The 17104-nt window shown below is 38.2% G+C and overlaps 1 protein-coding gene across 8 annotated transcripts in view; it reads left to right on the top strand.

The window, feature by feature from the left end:
- HDAC8 (histone deacetylase 8) overlaps positions 1–17104 on the top strand; it is a 223913-nt gene that overhangs the window by 141580 nt on the left and 65229 nt on the right. Inside the window, exon 11 of one of the 8 annotated variants that reach the window (XM_045050997.1) lies at positions 14082–15127. The exons of the other annotated variants lie outside the window; for them this stretch is intronic. Within the exon in view, the coding sequence (XP_044906932.1) occupies positions 14082–14099 (18 nt within the window). The 3' untranslated portion in view covers positions 14100–15127. Of the gene's footprint in view, positions 1–14081; positions 15128–17104 lie in introns of those variants that run through there. 8 annotated transcript variants of the gene reach the window in all.

The raw sequence follows: 17104 nt of genomic DNA, 5'->3' as shown, positions 1-17104 counted from the left end.
AAATTCTACAAGGTTTGTTTTCTGACCACAATGGAATGAAAGTAGAAATCAATAACAGAAGGAAATTTGGAAATTCACAAATATGTGGAAATTAAAGAATACTAACATTAACAAACCTAAAAAACCAATGGGTCAAAGAAGAAATTACAAGAGAAATTAGAAAATACTCTGAGATGAGTGAAAATGAGGAATCAACAGACCAAAACTTCTGGGATGCAGCTAAAGCAGTGCTCAGAGGGAAATTTGTAGCTATAAACCCTTATGTTAAAAAGAAAGATCTCAAGCCAACAACCTAACCTTTCACCTTATGAAACCCAAAAAAGAGCAAACTAAACCCAAATCAAGCAGAAGAAAGGATATTAAAAAGACTAGATGGGCACCTGGGTGGCTCAGATGGTTAAGCATCCAACTCTTGTTCTCAGCTCAGGTCTTGATCTCAGGGTTGTGAGTTCAAGCTCTGCATGGGTATTCACACTGGGCATAAAGCCTACCTAAAAAATAATAATAATTAATAATAAAATTAAAAATTAAAAATAAATAACAAAAAGACTAAAGAGGTAGTAAATGAAATAGGGAATTGAGAAAAAATAGAGAAAATCAATGAAACCAGAAGTTGTTTTATGAAAATATTGACAAAGTTGACAAACCTTTAGGTACATGGACTAGGGGAAAAGAGACAAGATCAAATTACTATATTAAATTCATAAATGAAAGCAGATTTTACAGAAATAAAAGGGATCATAATTCAATAGCAAAAAAATTTTTTTTTGATTCAAAAATAGGCAGAGAATCTGAATAGACATTTTTCCAAAGAAGACATACACATGGCCAATAGGTACAAAAAAGGTACTCAACATTACTAATTATCAGGTAAATGCAAATCAAAACCACAATGAAATACCACCTCATATCTGTCAGAATGTCTATTATCAAAAAGACAAGAAATAACAAGTGTTGGAGACAATGTGGAGAAAAGGAAACCCTTGTGCACTCTTGGTGGAAATGGAAATTGGTGCAAACACTTTGGAAAACAACATGGATGTTTCTCAAATTAAAAATAGAACTACAATTTGATGGGGTGCCTGGGTGGCTCAGTTGGTTAAGTGTCCGCCTTTGGCTCAGGTCATGATCTCACAGTTTGTGGGTTCGAGTACCACATCGGGCTCTGTGCTGACAGCTCAGAGCCTAGAGCCTGCTTCAGTTTCTGTGTCTCCTCTCTCTCTCTTTCTGCCCTTCCCCCATTCATGCTCTGCCTCTCTCAAAAATGAATAAATGTTAACAAAAATTTTTTTAAAAATAGAACTATGATTTGACCCAGCAATTCATGGGTAGTCTTCTCAGTATTTATCCAAAGAAAATGAATACACTAAATTGAACATATGTATCACATATTCTTTATACATTCATCCATCAATAGACAATTAGGTTGTTTCCACACATACACATACACTCATGCATGTGCATATGCTGAAATACTATTCACCCATTAAAAAGAATGAAATCTTGCCATTTGCAACAATATGGATGGACCTTGAGGGCATTATACTAAGTGAAATAAGTCAGAGGAAGACAAATACCATTTGATCTCACTTATACATGAAATCTTAAAAAAAAAAAAAAACCTCAGAGAACAGATTGGTGGTTGCCAAAGGAGGAGGAGGGTGAGCAAAATTGGTGCAGGGGATCCAAAGTTACAAATTTCCAATTATAACATAAATGCCTAAGTCATGGAGATGTAATTTACAGCATGGAGACTATAGTTAATACTGTATTACATATTTGAAAGTTTCTAAGACAGTAGATCTTAAAAGTCCTCATCACAAGAAAAAATGTTGGTAACTATAAGAGGAATGGTATGAATAATTATATGCCAATAAATCACATAACCTACATGAAATGGGAAAATTCCTAGAAGGCACAAACAACCAAACTGAAGAAATAGAAAATCTGCATAGATTTATAACAATTAAACAGATTGGATTAGTAATCAAAAACCTCCTACGAAAGAAAGGTTCAGGACCAAATGGTTTCACTGGTGAATTCTACCAAATGTTTAAAGAAAAATCAAGAGCAATCCTTTCAAACTCTTGCAAAAAATAAAAAAGAAGAAACATTTCCTAACAATTTTATGAGGTAATGATTTCAGATTTCAAAACTGAAAGCTGAAGTAATCAAAACAGTGCAATAGTGGCATAAGGATAGATATGGATCAATGGAATAAAATGGAGAGTCCATAAATAAACCTTCATATTTATGGTTAATTGATTTTTGACAAGATTGCCAACACAACTCAGTGCAGGAAAAAATAGTCTTTTCAGAAATTACAGAAATGGTGTTGAGACCACTGGTTATCCACATGCAAAAGAATGAAGTTGGACTTCTACCTCACATCACATGTAAAAAAACAATTCCAAATGTGTCAAAGATCTAAATGCAAGAGCTAAAACTATAAAACTCTTAGAAGAAAACATTGGTGTAAATCTTCATGACCTTGTATTAGGCAATAGTTTCTTAGATACAACACCAAAACATAAGCAACAAAAGAAAAAATAGATAAATTGGGCCTCATCAAAAATTAAAATTTTTCTCTGCTACAAGTGATATCTTCAAGTAAATGGGAAGACAACTCCTAGAATGGGAGAAAATATTTGTGAATCATATATCTGACATAGGACATGCATCTAGAATATATAAAAAACAAAAACTCTTACAACTCAATAGTAAAAGACAAAAAATTCAATTTAAAAATAGGCAAAGGATTCAGATAAGAAGATACAAAAAGATATACAAATGACCAGCAAGGACATGAAAAGATGTTCAACAACATTAGTCCTTATAGAACTGCAAATCCAAACCACAATAAGAGACCACTTCATTCCCACTAGGATGGCAACAGTAAAAATGACAGATAATAACAAGTGGTAACAAAGATGTGAAGAAATGGAGCCCATACACTACCAGTGGGAATGTAAAATGGTGCAGCTGCTTTGGAAAACATGCTGGTAGTTCCTGAAAAGATTAAACATAAAGTTACCTATGACTCAACAATTCTATTTCTAGGTATATACCCAATGAAATCCTATGTCCACACACACACAAAAATTGTACACAAATGTTTGTAGCGGCCTAATTCATATTAGTCAAAAAGTGGAAACAGCCCAAATGTCCATCAACTGATCCATGTATAAATAAAATGTCTATCCATACAGTGTAATATTATTTCACAATAAAGATGAATAAAGTACCTGAAGTAAAGACCACAGATTATATGACTCCATGTGAAATGTTCAGAATAGACAAATCTGTAAAGACAAAGAGAGGGGCATCTGGGTGGCTCAGTCAGTTGAGAGTCCGACTCTGGCTCAGGTCATGATCTCGCAATTCGTGAGTTCGAGACCCATGTCAGGCTCTGTGCTGACAGCTCAGAACCTGGAGCCTGCTTCAGATTCTGTATCTCCCTCTCTCTCTGTCCCTTCCCCGCTCATACTCTGTCTCTCTCTGTCTCTCAAAAATGAATAAACGTTAAAAAAATTTTTTTAATAAAAAAAGACAAAAAGTAAGTTAGTGTTTGCCTAAGGCAACATGACGTGAGGGATGAAGAGTGACTGCTAATGAATGCTAGTTTCTTTAGGGGGAACAAAAATATAAAATTAGTAGCAATGGTCACAAAACCTTGTGAATATACCAAAAGGCATTGAATGGGTGAATTATATGGTATGTAGATTATATCTCAATAAAGCTGTTTTTATTGAAAAAATAATGATGGCTTGCACTAGTGTGGTATCAATGTAGATTATGAGATGTGAAATGAATATATATTTTGAAGGTAGAATGAGAAGGATTTCCTGACATATTGTGAGTGGTGTGAGAGAAAGCAAGGACTCGAAGATTTTGCTCTGAGCAACTTAATAATGGGAGTGAGCAACTGAGATAGAGAAGACTGTGGGAGGCACAGTTTCAGGTAATGAGTTAGAGTTCAGTTTGGACATGTTGAAGTACGTCAAAGGAATATGTATATCTTATTTGTGTGTGTGTGTGTGTGTGTGTGTGTGTGTGTACGTGTACATCAGTCATTCGTGTGTGTGTGCGTGTGTATGAAGTGTTGGGGAAATGAGAAAGAACAAGCATAGAAGACAGAATAACCAGTGAGGTAAGAAGAAATTCAAAAGTGTGTGTTGTCCTGGAAGCAAAGTGAAGAAAGTGTTTTAGGGAGGAAGTAGTGATCAACTGTGTTATATGCTGGTGAGAAACCGAGGGAGATGAGGACTGAGATTTGACCATTGAATTTAGCAAACGTGCAGTTATTGGTGACCTTGCCAAGAGCAGTTTTGATGGAGCTAAGTGGAAAAGTCTGATTGGAGTACATTTCAGAGAAAATGTAGAAAGATAAGTCTCATTTCTATATGCCAACAACAAGAACCAAAAATGCAATTTTTAAAAAGATACTGTAGCACTAAAAATATAAGTAGTCTATGAAGAAAACCTAATAAAAGATGTGCCAGAGATCCTTTATGGAGGAAATTATAAAAGTATTGATATGCAGAGCTGTGTCCTCTTCACAGATACAGCTACTCATTGTTATAAAGATATCCTTTGTCCCTGAATCAACCATAGTCAGTGTGACTCCAGTCAAAATCCCAACAGGATTTTTCATGGAATTTGACAATATGGTTCTAAAATTTATATGGCAGTGCAAAGAAAAGCCAAGGCATTCTTGAAGAGCCGCGAAGTAGAAAAACTGATTCTGTTGGATATTAAGATTTCTAATACAGCTGTAGTACTTAAAAGAGTGTAGTATTAGGACAGAGGTTTGAAAATAGGAAGAGAACAGAATAGAAACCTCAAAAATTGACCTATACCTATTTGGATATTTAATGTAGGACAGGTAGCATCACAGATCAATGGGGAAAGGGTTAACTATTTAATAACTGACGTTGAGGAAAATGGTTATCCACAAAGAAATAATAAAATTAGATTCCCACCTTACATCAAACACAAAAATCAATTCTGAGTGTATTACATACTTTAAACTTTTAGAAGAAAATATAGCTTGAGGGTTCTCAGCTGGCAGTACCTCCATTCAGGGAACATTTGAAAATGTATAGGAGTGTTTGGGGTTGTTATGATGATGGAAATGATGCCAAATACTAAAGGCATTTAGCACCCAGGGTTCAGAGATGCTAAGTGCCCTGCAATGTGAGAGCCAGCTTCCTATAAAGAATAATTGTCCTGCCCCATACGCCAGTAACCTCCCCGCTCACAAAGAAACACTGCTATAGGAAAATTTCTCTGTGATCTTGGGATAGGGAAGAATTTCTGTAAAGAAATGTAAAAAACACCAACCTTAAAGGAAAAGAGTAATACATTTAATTACATTAAAATGAAGTGCCTCTGTTTACCAATAAATCATAAGGTGAAAAGACAAGACACAAAGTAGAGCTACACAAATAGCACTCATATAACTGGCAATGCACTAATATTTGAAATATATAAACTTTAAATACCAATACATAGAAAAAAAATCCAGGAGAAAGATGGACAAAAGATAAGAACAAGGCTTTCACAGAAGAGGAAATCATTCAGAAAAGATGTTCACCTCATTAGTAATCAAGGAAATGCAAATTAAAACCACAATGGATGACCCAAAGAAAACCAAAACAAAAGTCCATTTTAATCCACGAGATTGAAAAAATAACATAAACAATACTAAGTGTTAGTGAGGATGTGGAACACTTATACTTCTGGCAGGAGTGTATGTTTGGCAACCAATTTGGGAAACAGTTGTGGCATTATCTTTTGTTATTTTTGTTGTTGAAGACCAGAGTTTGTTTATTGCTTCAATGCTATTCACATTCATTTCTGAGATAGAAGATATTCAGTACATGAGAGAGTGAAATTAAAGTGGTAAAACATCAAATTAGTGCTATATTAACTAAAAATATCAATTTTTTAATATTGCCACAACTCAGTGGTGAAATGTAAATATTCATAAAACTCAGAACAACAGAATTTTAGAAAGTATTTAAAGAATTGATGCCCAAAGTATGCCTCTCAGCATTTTAATAGTATAACATTTCAAGGTCAAATAAAATTCAGAAAGACTGAGTCAAACAATGTTACATGGTTTCTGACTGCTGGAATTCTCCAAGTTTTTCAAATGCAAATTTCTTCACATATTCCTAAATTTATTCAAGGAGAGAATACAATATCTGAATTTCTTGAACTTATTTGATCACAAAACTCTTTACTGGGGATTGTGAAGAGCTAGGCTCCAAGCAGTTTATTTTAGAAGTGAGTTGTGGCATTATCTAACAAATTTGTACATGTGTATATTTTACAATTCATTGGTTCCACTCCTAGAAATAGGCCTTGGAGAAACTTGGGCAAGTGTATTATAAAGAAAGTTTATAGCCATGTTGATAAGAATAGCAAAAACAAAACAAAAAACCTTAGAAAACAACAGATGTTCATTAATAGCAGTATGTCTTTGTTGTGGTAGAATGAAATACTAGACACCAGTGAAAATGAGTGAACTACTGCCACAGATAACATGAAAGGTTCTTAGAGACAATTTTGAATAAAAGCAAAATTGCAGAAAAGTTGAGTGTGATACTAATATTTAGAGTTCAAAACCAAACAAAATTAAAGAGTATACTGTTTAGAGTTACTTGTATATGTAGGAAGACTAGAAAGGACACCTGGGTGGTTCAGTCGGTTAAGCAACTGAGTCTTAATCTTGGCTTAGGTCATGATCTCAGTTTGTGGGTTCAAGCCCTGCATCAGGCTCTATGCTGATCTCGTGGAGTCTGCTTGGGATTCTGTTGCTCCTTCTCTCTGCCCCTAACCTACTTATGCTGTCTCTCTCTCTTTCAAAATAAATAAACTTTAAAAAAAAAAAAAGGAAGACTACGAAGAAATGCAAGGGAGTGACTTTTGGAAGTTCATGATAGTGGGTACCTCTGGGGAAAGATGGGGTGGTGGGCCAGAAAGAAGTATGCAGGGATCTGCAATGGGACTAGGTAATATTCTGTTGAGATGGATGGTGGGTTCACAGGGTGTTTATTCCATTATTATGTTTCATGACTTATATATTAAATATTCTTCATGTGGAAATTGCATACAAATACAATTTCTATATATTAAGTATTCTGTATGCATCAACTGCATCATGCTTTAAATGAAGAATAGAGAAGAATTCTCTCCCTCTGAAACTTTTGGTCTAGAACCTGTAATAGAGAGAAAGACTCTCATCTAAACAGCTGCATCTGTTCACAGCCACAGTGTTAACTTTGTTCTCCCTGATCTTCTCATCCTGCGAGCCATGGAGCCAAAGGCGGGATGCAAATGTCAGTATGGCTTTTCCTCCATTCGGTCAGGAGTATGGGAATAAGCACTCCCTCTCTTATGATCAAGAGTGTGCTTAGTCACTGAGTCTGCCAACATTGTCATGGAATAGCAACTGAAATAGCCAGGAGAAAAACATAGACTTAGCCACATCAGGTACATTTGGGGGTCTCTGAAGTGGGGAAGTTGGAGGGTGGACAGAAAACGGGGCCAGTGAAAGAGAGACCAGGTTGCTTTCTAATGGCATCTTCATGAACTCATGTGACCCTAGGCAATTCACTTCCCTTCTCCAGACTCAAATTCCTCCCCAGTCCTCTTCAGGGTTTAACTAGAATGTACTTTACAGTTGCTGCCAGTCTAAACACTCAAAGACTGCAACTGTAAGTCCACCTAAGGGGAAAACAGTGTACATAGATAGCTACCCTCCTAGTCTTCAGGTTGGTGAATAATTAAGCTCCTCTCTATCGATTAGAGTTGCTGAAACTATTGCTGATTTGGCTCTTAGTAGTGTGGAAAAACGAACCCACGTGCATGTACAAATGCCCATTCTTGACTAAGAAACTCCTATTTACACAATTAGCCTTGAGACTATAAATAGAAGTAGAAGCAAAATTGTCCCCAAGCCTGTAGAGCCTGTCCTCCCTCCTCCAGACTGCCTTTGATTACAGAGGTTTATATCTCTTTGTACACAGCCCTCCTTAGTCTTCCTGCCTCGTGTGCATGTTTTCATGGGGAAAAAATGTTTTTGTCAAGTTGTCCCCACATAACCTCCCTTACTACCTCTACATCTTTTTCTGCCTTAAACAACCACTATCTCTACCAAAAGAGGCTTACGTAAGCAAAATGAGCTTTGTCATTTGGGATAAATAGACCAAGGGTTAAATTAAAGAGACAGCTGTCTATACAGCTGGCTACAATGAGTGGAGGGCCTGGCAGTGCATGTGCCAGCTGCTTCTCACTTTTATTCCTTCCCACTGTTGGTCTCCCTTCCACCCCTCTGGCCAGGGGTGCTGAGCTGCAAAGCTCTGTGAGCTCCTGGGAAGTTTCAAGCTGTGAGTTGGGGCTAAGGCAACCTAACTTCCTCCTGTCATAACTTCCTTTGGCCAAAAGATGTTTAAGTCTCAAATTTGGAACTGGAAAGGAAATGCAAAATATACAAGCCACCTTCTCATCACTTGCAGACGGTCACCCTCTCCTTCTTCGAAGTCTTCTAGGCTTGTTTAAAGCAATATTTTGCTCTTAGCACATTTTCTTTCCCTTGAACTATAGGGGTTTTTTTTATTTTGTTTTTCTTAGCAGCACTTTTCAGGATCTGCTTTCCTAAAGGAAAGAAAGACTATGTGTTACTCTGGGTGAGTCACTGTTGTTTAGTCAATGCTGGTGAGAATCTCAAAGATTAATAAAGATTGCCAAAGGTGGCTGCAGTCCAGTCCCCAAATGCCCACATAATTTGCCCCCCTTTCCATTTTAGGATGAAAATAATCAGGGACAAGAAGAGAAGGGGATTTATGTGAATAAATAAGATACTGTCTTACAGCCAAAGCAACATTCAGATTCTCAGCTGGCAGAGGAATTCTTGAGCCCGATCTGCAGTGAAAGCATGAGCAAACTGCTAAATGGAATGCAAAGAGAACCCTAAACTTAATCTCTGTTCCAATCAGTCTACAGAAGAGTCGCAGAGAAGTACTATTCCTGGAAGGCAAAGTGCTTACCCACACACTGCCCCACCCCCAGCGTGAGAAATCCAGGGCCTCCATGACTGTGCCAGCACCCTGGCTCTTATTTCTGCAGTCCAGTTGCTTTGGTGAAATAGGAGTGTACACTGCCTATCCATGAAAGAACCACTCTGAAAGCAATTTATAAACTGTAAAGTACTAGGGGATGTCAGGTGGCCCTGTCACTCATCCATTTTTGTTGTATACCGCACTCCTTCAGTTGTCTTTTGTCATTATTGGATAAAAACCACAGAATTTTGTGATGAGAGGTTAGGCACTACATATAATCAATCATGCACAAGTCCCAAAGAATGGAAGCATAAATCGGCCTTAATTTTGGATTCCCCAGTCTACACATGAAGTGCATTTACCAGTCAGCAACCTCACAAAGACATCACAGAATGGTCAAGGAATGACCCTAAGAAAGTTTTTGTGTACAGGGGATAGCTTTAAAGACTTTTTGAAGGAAAAACTCTAAATTTCAACATACTATTATTGCATACTCTGCATTGAAGTAAAAGCCCTCGTGTTTATGTAGACTTTGATTGAGGTGTCAAATATCTCATGACTCCTCATGACTCTGCCCTGAAATGAGGAGAAGGCAGTTGTGCCATAGCCACTGCATACAGTGGTGGGCTCTGCCCAGAGTGACTGGACAGCAAGATCAAAGAGCCAAACCACATCCACTTTGCATCCTTGGACTGTGTTAAAGGACATCCATCTCTGGCTAGCACCTCACCCAGGCTCTACTTTTAATAAACAAAACAATTTGAAATTTGTGATAAATTAAATGAAAAAAACAAGAACTTCATCTTCCCATTCATCCATATGCCCATTGCTTATTTTGAGGGTGTACTTAATAGCACTTTCCAGAACAGAGTAATCCCTACGTAGAGACAAAGATGGCTCTAATACCAGGGCATAGGGGAGAAGGAACTTTGCACTCCTTCCCTCCCCATTCTCCTTTTCCCAGAGCCCATCCAACTGACAGGTGCCAGAAGGGAAGAAATGTTAGCAAGTGATAGTTTCCAACCCCAAAGAAACTGTCCCCAAAAGGAGACAGAACAAGGCAGCTCATAAAATCCTTCAACTGAGGGACGTAGCGAGACCTATCTAATTACATATGATTAGAGACGGTTCAACTTGTTGAGAATGTGCTACATGTGAAATGAAACAAAATGACACTTCTTGCACCCTGTAATGATACTATCTTGGAAGGAGAGTACAAAGGGTTTGTTCATGCTATCAGTAACAACAGTTTTTCTCATCCAACATTTTCGACACATCTGGTTTTAATATGGTGGTCTAAGTGAAGTAAGTTAACTTTTTACCCACTGTTCTGGCCCTCCTTTTCTTTCTTCACTGTACAATTCCATTTGTGTTGGCATTGTTCTTCTTTCACCCATCCCTCTCCAAGCTAACAGAGATAGAAGAGGGTTGTGCTGAGGAACTTTGCTTATCTCTAGACTCTTGATTGTTTTACTGTTCAAATAGCACTGACAATGATTTGAAAGTAAGACTAGTCTTATTTGTTCCAGCTATGTTCAACAGATTTTAGCTTTGACATTCTATCTAATTTGTTAAACTGACACTGAATAAAAACTCCCTAAGTAATTGATGAGTCAAAAAAAATCCTGATTTTAAAAATTAAGGAAGGATCATCTCAATTACTCTTAACTAGAATGCTTAGGGAATCTTGTGTTTATATCTAACTGGTTTCCAGCTAACAAGGGAGTAAATGACCATTCTGTACCTGCGTTGGCCAAAAAAAAAAAAGTATTTGGTGATTCCATACTGAAAGTGTATGAGATAGGTGTATTTCCCATGAATGTAGAACCTTCAAGGTACAAAATAGGTTTTCTTCTACACATCCCTTTTCAGAACAGAAAAAGAATTTTTCTGTCTGGCAACCAGAAAAAGATAGTAGGATTCTGCAAATGCCTATGATTAAAAGCCAAAGTTTATACTTTTTTAGTGCTTTGATACAAAGAAAATGCTAACGTTCACCCATCTTTTTACCTTCTTTAGATTTGTGCTTCACAAGACTTTGCAAACACCAAAATTTGTAACTCTGAGCTGACAGGGATTGTCTACTGTAATTATAAGATACAATCTAAATTGTGCTCGATATTGACTTTTTTAAGGACCTATTCATGTGTTCTGAATTCTCTCTAGACTACAGATTGTGGTTGGAAGGAGAGAGGCATGAATGGTGCAGTATTTTTGGTGGCTTCTGATGTATTTTTCCTGTCTTTAGAGTACTTCTGTAACAAATGCCTTAACCCCAAGAAGTGGATAATAATGAGACATTTTATGCCCTCTGGCAAGCCAGTTGGGGTGATGGTTTTGGGCACGTGTACCATTCAGTGCCTGAAACATCACAAGGATGTCTGTCTGTGTAGGGCTGATGCCATGAAGGGGCTAGCAAGAATTGCTATCTATAGTCTTTACCTAAGAGAAGTGCCATTTTTACTACAAACTCAGCAAACCTTCATTAAGCACATTCTGTGTACAAAGCCTTGTTAGGTTTCTATAACATTCTCTGAAACATGTTACTAGATCTATTTTTTGAAGTGGTCAAGGAATTTCACTAATAATTTACTGACTACTGATATAGATATAGATATAGATATAGATATAGATATAGATATAGCTGGGGATACCAAGATGAATCAGAGGTGTTTCCTGACTTATAGAGCTCAGAGTAAAGTGTGAGAAAGAAAAAATTTCAATTGGGTGTGAGACTAAAGGTTTCTTGTGAAGAGCTTTGTGAGTGTAGGGAAATGAATGATTAATTCTCTCAGAAGGGCATCACAAAGGCTCACAAAGGAGATGATATTTGAGCTGTATCCTAAAGGATGGGTAAGATTTCACCAGGCAGACAGGATAGAAGGAAAGAGAATTCCAAGCAGAGGGAACAGCATTTGCAAAAGCTCATTAAAGCATGTTGGAAAGCTATTCTTACTATCACTTGAGAGAACAAATATAAGTTGTCCTAATGTTGAGTTTGGATTTTTCTGTCATGATTACATTGCCATTTTTAAATATAGGACATGAGGGGCGCCTGGGTGGCGCAGTCGGTTAAGCGTCCGACTTCAGCCAGGTCACGATCTCGCGGTCCGTGAGTTCGAGCCCCGCGTCGGGCTCTGGGCTGATGGCTCAGAGCCTGGAGCCTGTTTCCGATTCTGTATCTCCCTCTCTCTCTGCCCCTCCCCCGTTCATGCTCTGTCTCTCTGTGTCCCAAAAATAAATAAACGTTGAAAAAAAAATTAAAAATAAATAAATAAATAAATAAATATAGGACATGATATTTTAAGGCAATGATGATAAGAGACCTGATAGATTTGAAAGTTCTCCTTATTAAGCTGTGATGCTTATCTGGTGTCTTGCACATAGCAGGCTCTCAATAAATGCTTGCTGAATGATGAATCCCATATCTCTTTCCATTTATAAATTACTACTCTATCAAGGATCAGCTTACAAAGCAAAACTTCTGCCTATGACTTAGAAATGAATGTTCACAGTTCTGCTCTCTGTCACCCCAGCTTCCTCTACTCTCAAGAAGTATGTCTCTGCCACTGGGCCTTAACTGTGTTTACAAGGAAGGACAACTGCCCTTGCTTTAAATCCTCAGTAACACTGGTTTCTACTCTGAAAGCCTCTATATAATTGAAATTTTTAAAAAGTGCCATTTGAACAGGATAGTCCCCATGTTGATGAAATAGGGGTTGGTGTCCTGGGAACTTTAGTGATACTGGCTAATATAGATGGGTACACCTCACATTTTTATTTTTATAGTAGAACCTAAATATGATTGATCAAACACTTTATATGGCAATAATAATAGAGTCTGCATTGAACGGCCTTGACAGCATGACATGGTATTGCCTATTCTTTTTGTTGTTGTTAAGAAAGAAAAGATAAATTTTTACTATTTTTATAAATTATACAATAACCTTTGGGGCAGTAAAAAAATTTTTGCCTTGAATACCACTAGGGAATAGATGACAGAGAATGTAGGTAGACATAAACCATTTGCAAATCATATGCAAGGACACTTGTAACCCTTTCATTGCATTTTTGGATCCAGTCTTTGGGAAAATTCCCACCAGGGAATCTTGTTTCATTGTGAATCTAAAATGTATCAGAAATAAACTTCTTAAGTTCCAAACTGTGGCAGCTACATGACTGGCTCTTTCAGGCCTAAACTCTATAGCTATACCTTGCTAAAGGCCACAAGAGGGGCGCCTGGGTGGCTCAGTCAGTTAAACGTCCAACTTCAGCTCAGGTCACCATCTCCCTATTGTGAGCGTGAGCCCCACGTAGGGCTCTGTGTTGACAGCTCAGAGCCTGGAGCCTGCTTCAGATTCTGTGTCTCCCTCTCTCTGCCCCTCCCCCACTCACACTCTGTCTCTCTGTCTCTTTGTCTCTCTCTCTCTCAAAAATAAATAAACATTTTTTTAATTTTTTAATACATAAATAGATTAATAAATAAATAAATAAATAAATAAAGGCCGCCACACCCAGCCACAGAATGTACTATCTTTCAGCCCCTGCATTTCACTGGGTAAATTCTTTTTACAAATAATTATTGACTGCCTCTTAGAGCCAGGCACAGTGGCAGGTTCTAAGAATACAGAAGTAAAGAAGACAGCCCCCATGGTACCCTCAACCTAGTAAAATGGTTTATAATCTCTTTGAGGTCATGGTCCCTTTGGAAAATCTGATTCAAACTGCCCTTACATTGCTTAAATATTAGGATGGCAGCTTTCTGTTTCCCCAAAGGAAGGCAGGAACTTTTGTCCCTGATGAATGGAGTCTTGTGAAATCCATTAGAACTTATTCTTTCTAGATGTTAACCTTTATCCTCTTTTGGAGCCTGTAGCATGATAGAGAGAACATGGACTTTGAGCAAAACAGTTTGGAATTCTTCTATCAGTGGGACCTTGGGTAATTTACCCAGTGTCTCAGAAGCTCTATTTTCTCATTCCTAAAACAGTGATCCTCATATGCACTTTGCAGGGTGGCTGTGAAGATTGAATCAGTCAATGTGTATGAAGCACCTCGCACAAGGTCAGTGCTCCAGTCAGCATTAGTAAGTGACAAGGCTATATTTTGAACCTAGGTCTTTCTGACTCAAAAACCTAGTCTTTCTTCTTCCTAACAAATGTTCTGAAAATACTGGATTATATTTAACACTCACCAAAACTCCATCAGGGAGGGAAGAAACACCACATCTGGAGAAACAAATGGATAGAAAGAAGGAAATATCCTAGTTTGTCTAGAGACACTTAGAACATCTGTGACAATGCTGACACCAATTCTAGAGTCTCAATATCCTTTGTAGCTATGAGCACCCAGCATGGCTCCATGATCAGTTGTATCCGTTCCTTCTATAAGAATTTACTGACTACCACTATGTGCCCTATTTGATCCTAGGTGCTTCTGATGATTTAAAGGGCATGATCTATGACTTCTAGGAACTTTTAGCCTAGTGGGTAGGCAGAAGCTATACCCAAAAAAAAAACAATTAGAAAAAATTACACAAGACAGTACATAAACAAGGAATAATCTGTAGCCAAAACTAAATGTATTAGTCATCTTGGGCTTCCATAACAAAATACCATAAACTGGTTAGCTTAAACAACAGAAATTTATTTTCTCACAGTTCTGGAGGCTACAAGTCTAAGATCAAGATGTCAGCATGATCAGTTTCTGGTGAAAGCTTTCTTCCTGGCTAGTATAGAGCTGCCTTCTCTCTCTGTCTTCACATGAAAGGGAGACAGAGAGAGAGTGAGCAAGCTCTCTGATGTTTCTTCTTATAACATTACTAATCCCATCATGAGGACCTCACCTTCATGACCTCATCATATAAACCTTATTATCTTCCAAAGACCCCATCTCCAAGTACAGTCACACAACAGGTTAGACATATGAATTTGAGGGAGGACACAATTCAGTCCATAGCACTGTCTAACTTCTCATGTAATGGCCATGAGAAGATGACTTTTCTTTCCTTAATTAAATTTTTTTTGCTGACACTATTAACATTTTAAAATACATAATGCAGGGGCGCCTGGGTGGCTCAGTTGGTTAAGCGTCCGACTTCAGCTCAGGTCATGATCTCACCGTTCGTGAGTTCGAGCCCCGCGTCGGGCTCTGTGCTGACAGCTCAGGGCTTGGAGCCTGCTTCGGATTCTGTGTCTCCCTCTCTCTCTGCCCCTCCCCTGCTTATGCTCTGTCTCTCTCTGTCTCAAAAATAAATAAAAACATTAAAAATTTTTAAAAAAAATAAAATAAAATAAAATAAAATAAAATAAAATAAAATAAAATACAATACATAATACAGGGGCACCTGGATGGCTCAAGTGGTTTGGGCATCCAACTTCAGCTCAGGCCATGATCTCATGGTTTGTGAGTTCAAGCCCTGCATTTGGCTCTCTGTAGTCAGCACGGAATGCACTTCGGATCTTTTGCCCCCCTCTCTCTGTGCCCTTCCCTCCCTGCCTCTCAAAAATAAACATTTTTTAAAAATAAATTAAAAAAATAAAATATGTAGTGCATAATATAGTCATTAAAGCTTTTGGGGGGGAAACAAGTTATAACTTGTATTCTAGTCACCATAGTGTCACTGCTTTGATTTATACCTACATCAGCTCTTGCCTGGACCACTGCAATAGACTCATTCACTCATTCATTCATACAAGTAGTGTGTGCTTACTCTGTTGCACACACTCAAGAATTCAATAGTTAAAAGGCTGACATGAATCCTGCACTTAAGTTCTTACATTTTAGTCAGGGGACAGCATTAAGCAATTCAATGACCAAATTAATTATTTGAATACAACCAAGATGAGTGCTACCAAGTAGTAGTAGAGGAAGTTGAAAGTATATGATATGGAAAGGTGCCCTAATCTGGGGAAGTATCAGGAAGACTGCAGTGAAATTAATGTTGAGCTCTGAAGGCCAAGTGGAGGCCACTAGGCAGAGAGCCTGGAAGAAGAGCTTTCCTGGTTGAGGAAGCACCCTGTGTGAAGGCCCCTTGTGAGAATAAAGCAGTACTCCTTTGAAGAACTGCAGAGGAGACTGTAAGGCCAGAGCTGGAAAATCTAGAGATAGGAGGTGAGGTTAGAGAGGTAGTCATGAAGCCAGTTATTACAGGACCTTGTAGGCCATGGCAAGGATGTAGACTTGCAAGCACCAAGTAACAGGCAACTATTAAAGGGTTTTAAGCAAGGGAAAACCACAATCAGGTATGTGTGTGATGTGTGTGTGTTTGTGTGTGTATGCATGTGTGTGTGTGTGTGTGCATGTGTGCATGTGCACGTGTGTGTATATTAGTCTGCTCTGGCTGTCATAACAAAATTTCAAAGACTGGGTGGCTTAAACGAGAGAATTTATTTCCTCCCAGTTCTGGAGGCCAGTTGTCCCGGATCAAGGTCCAGCAGAGTCAGTTTCTAGAAAAGTCCTCTCTTCCTAGCTTATAGACAGCCACTTTCTTGCTGTGTCCTCAGATAGCCTTTCCTCAGTACATGTGCACGGGGGGAAAAAAAGAGGAAGAGAGAGACAGTATGCAAGCAAGCTCAGATGTCTCTTCTTATAGGGACACTAATCCTATGGGATGAGAGCTCTACCGTTATGACCTCATTTAACCTTAATTACTTCTTTATTCTAAATATAGTCACATTGGGGGTTAGGGATTTAACACATGAATTTAAGGGGGACACAGTTCAGTCCTTAACGTGTGTGTGTGTGTGTGTGTGTGTGTGTGTGTGTGTGTGTGTTTAATCACTCTGGCATTTGTGTAGACAATAGATTGGAGAAAAGTAGTCCAGTGGTAATAGAGTGACCAGTTAAGAGGCTGTTGTGGTAATCTAGATTTCAAACGCGTCTTGGAGGTAGAACCAACAAGGCTTATTGATAGATTACATGTAGGGGTGAAAAAGAGGGAAGTGTCATGGAGGACCTCAAAGTTCTTTCTTGAGCAACTGGGTGAATTGTTGATTGATAAAGGGAACACTGGAGGAGGAGGTGGGGGTTCGGGA

This window comes from Felis catus, chromosome X (genome assembly GCF_018350175.1).
Source record: "Felis catus isolate Fca126 chromosome X, F.catus_Fca126_mat1.0, whole genome shotgun sequence".
NCBI classification, from domain to species: Eukaryota; Metazoa; Chordata; class Mammalia; order Carnivora; family Felidae; genus Felis; species Felis catus.
The sequence above is the reverse complement of the archived record's forward strand: the minus strand, read 5'-3'. Positions and strand labels throughout refer to the sequence as shown.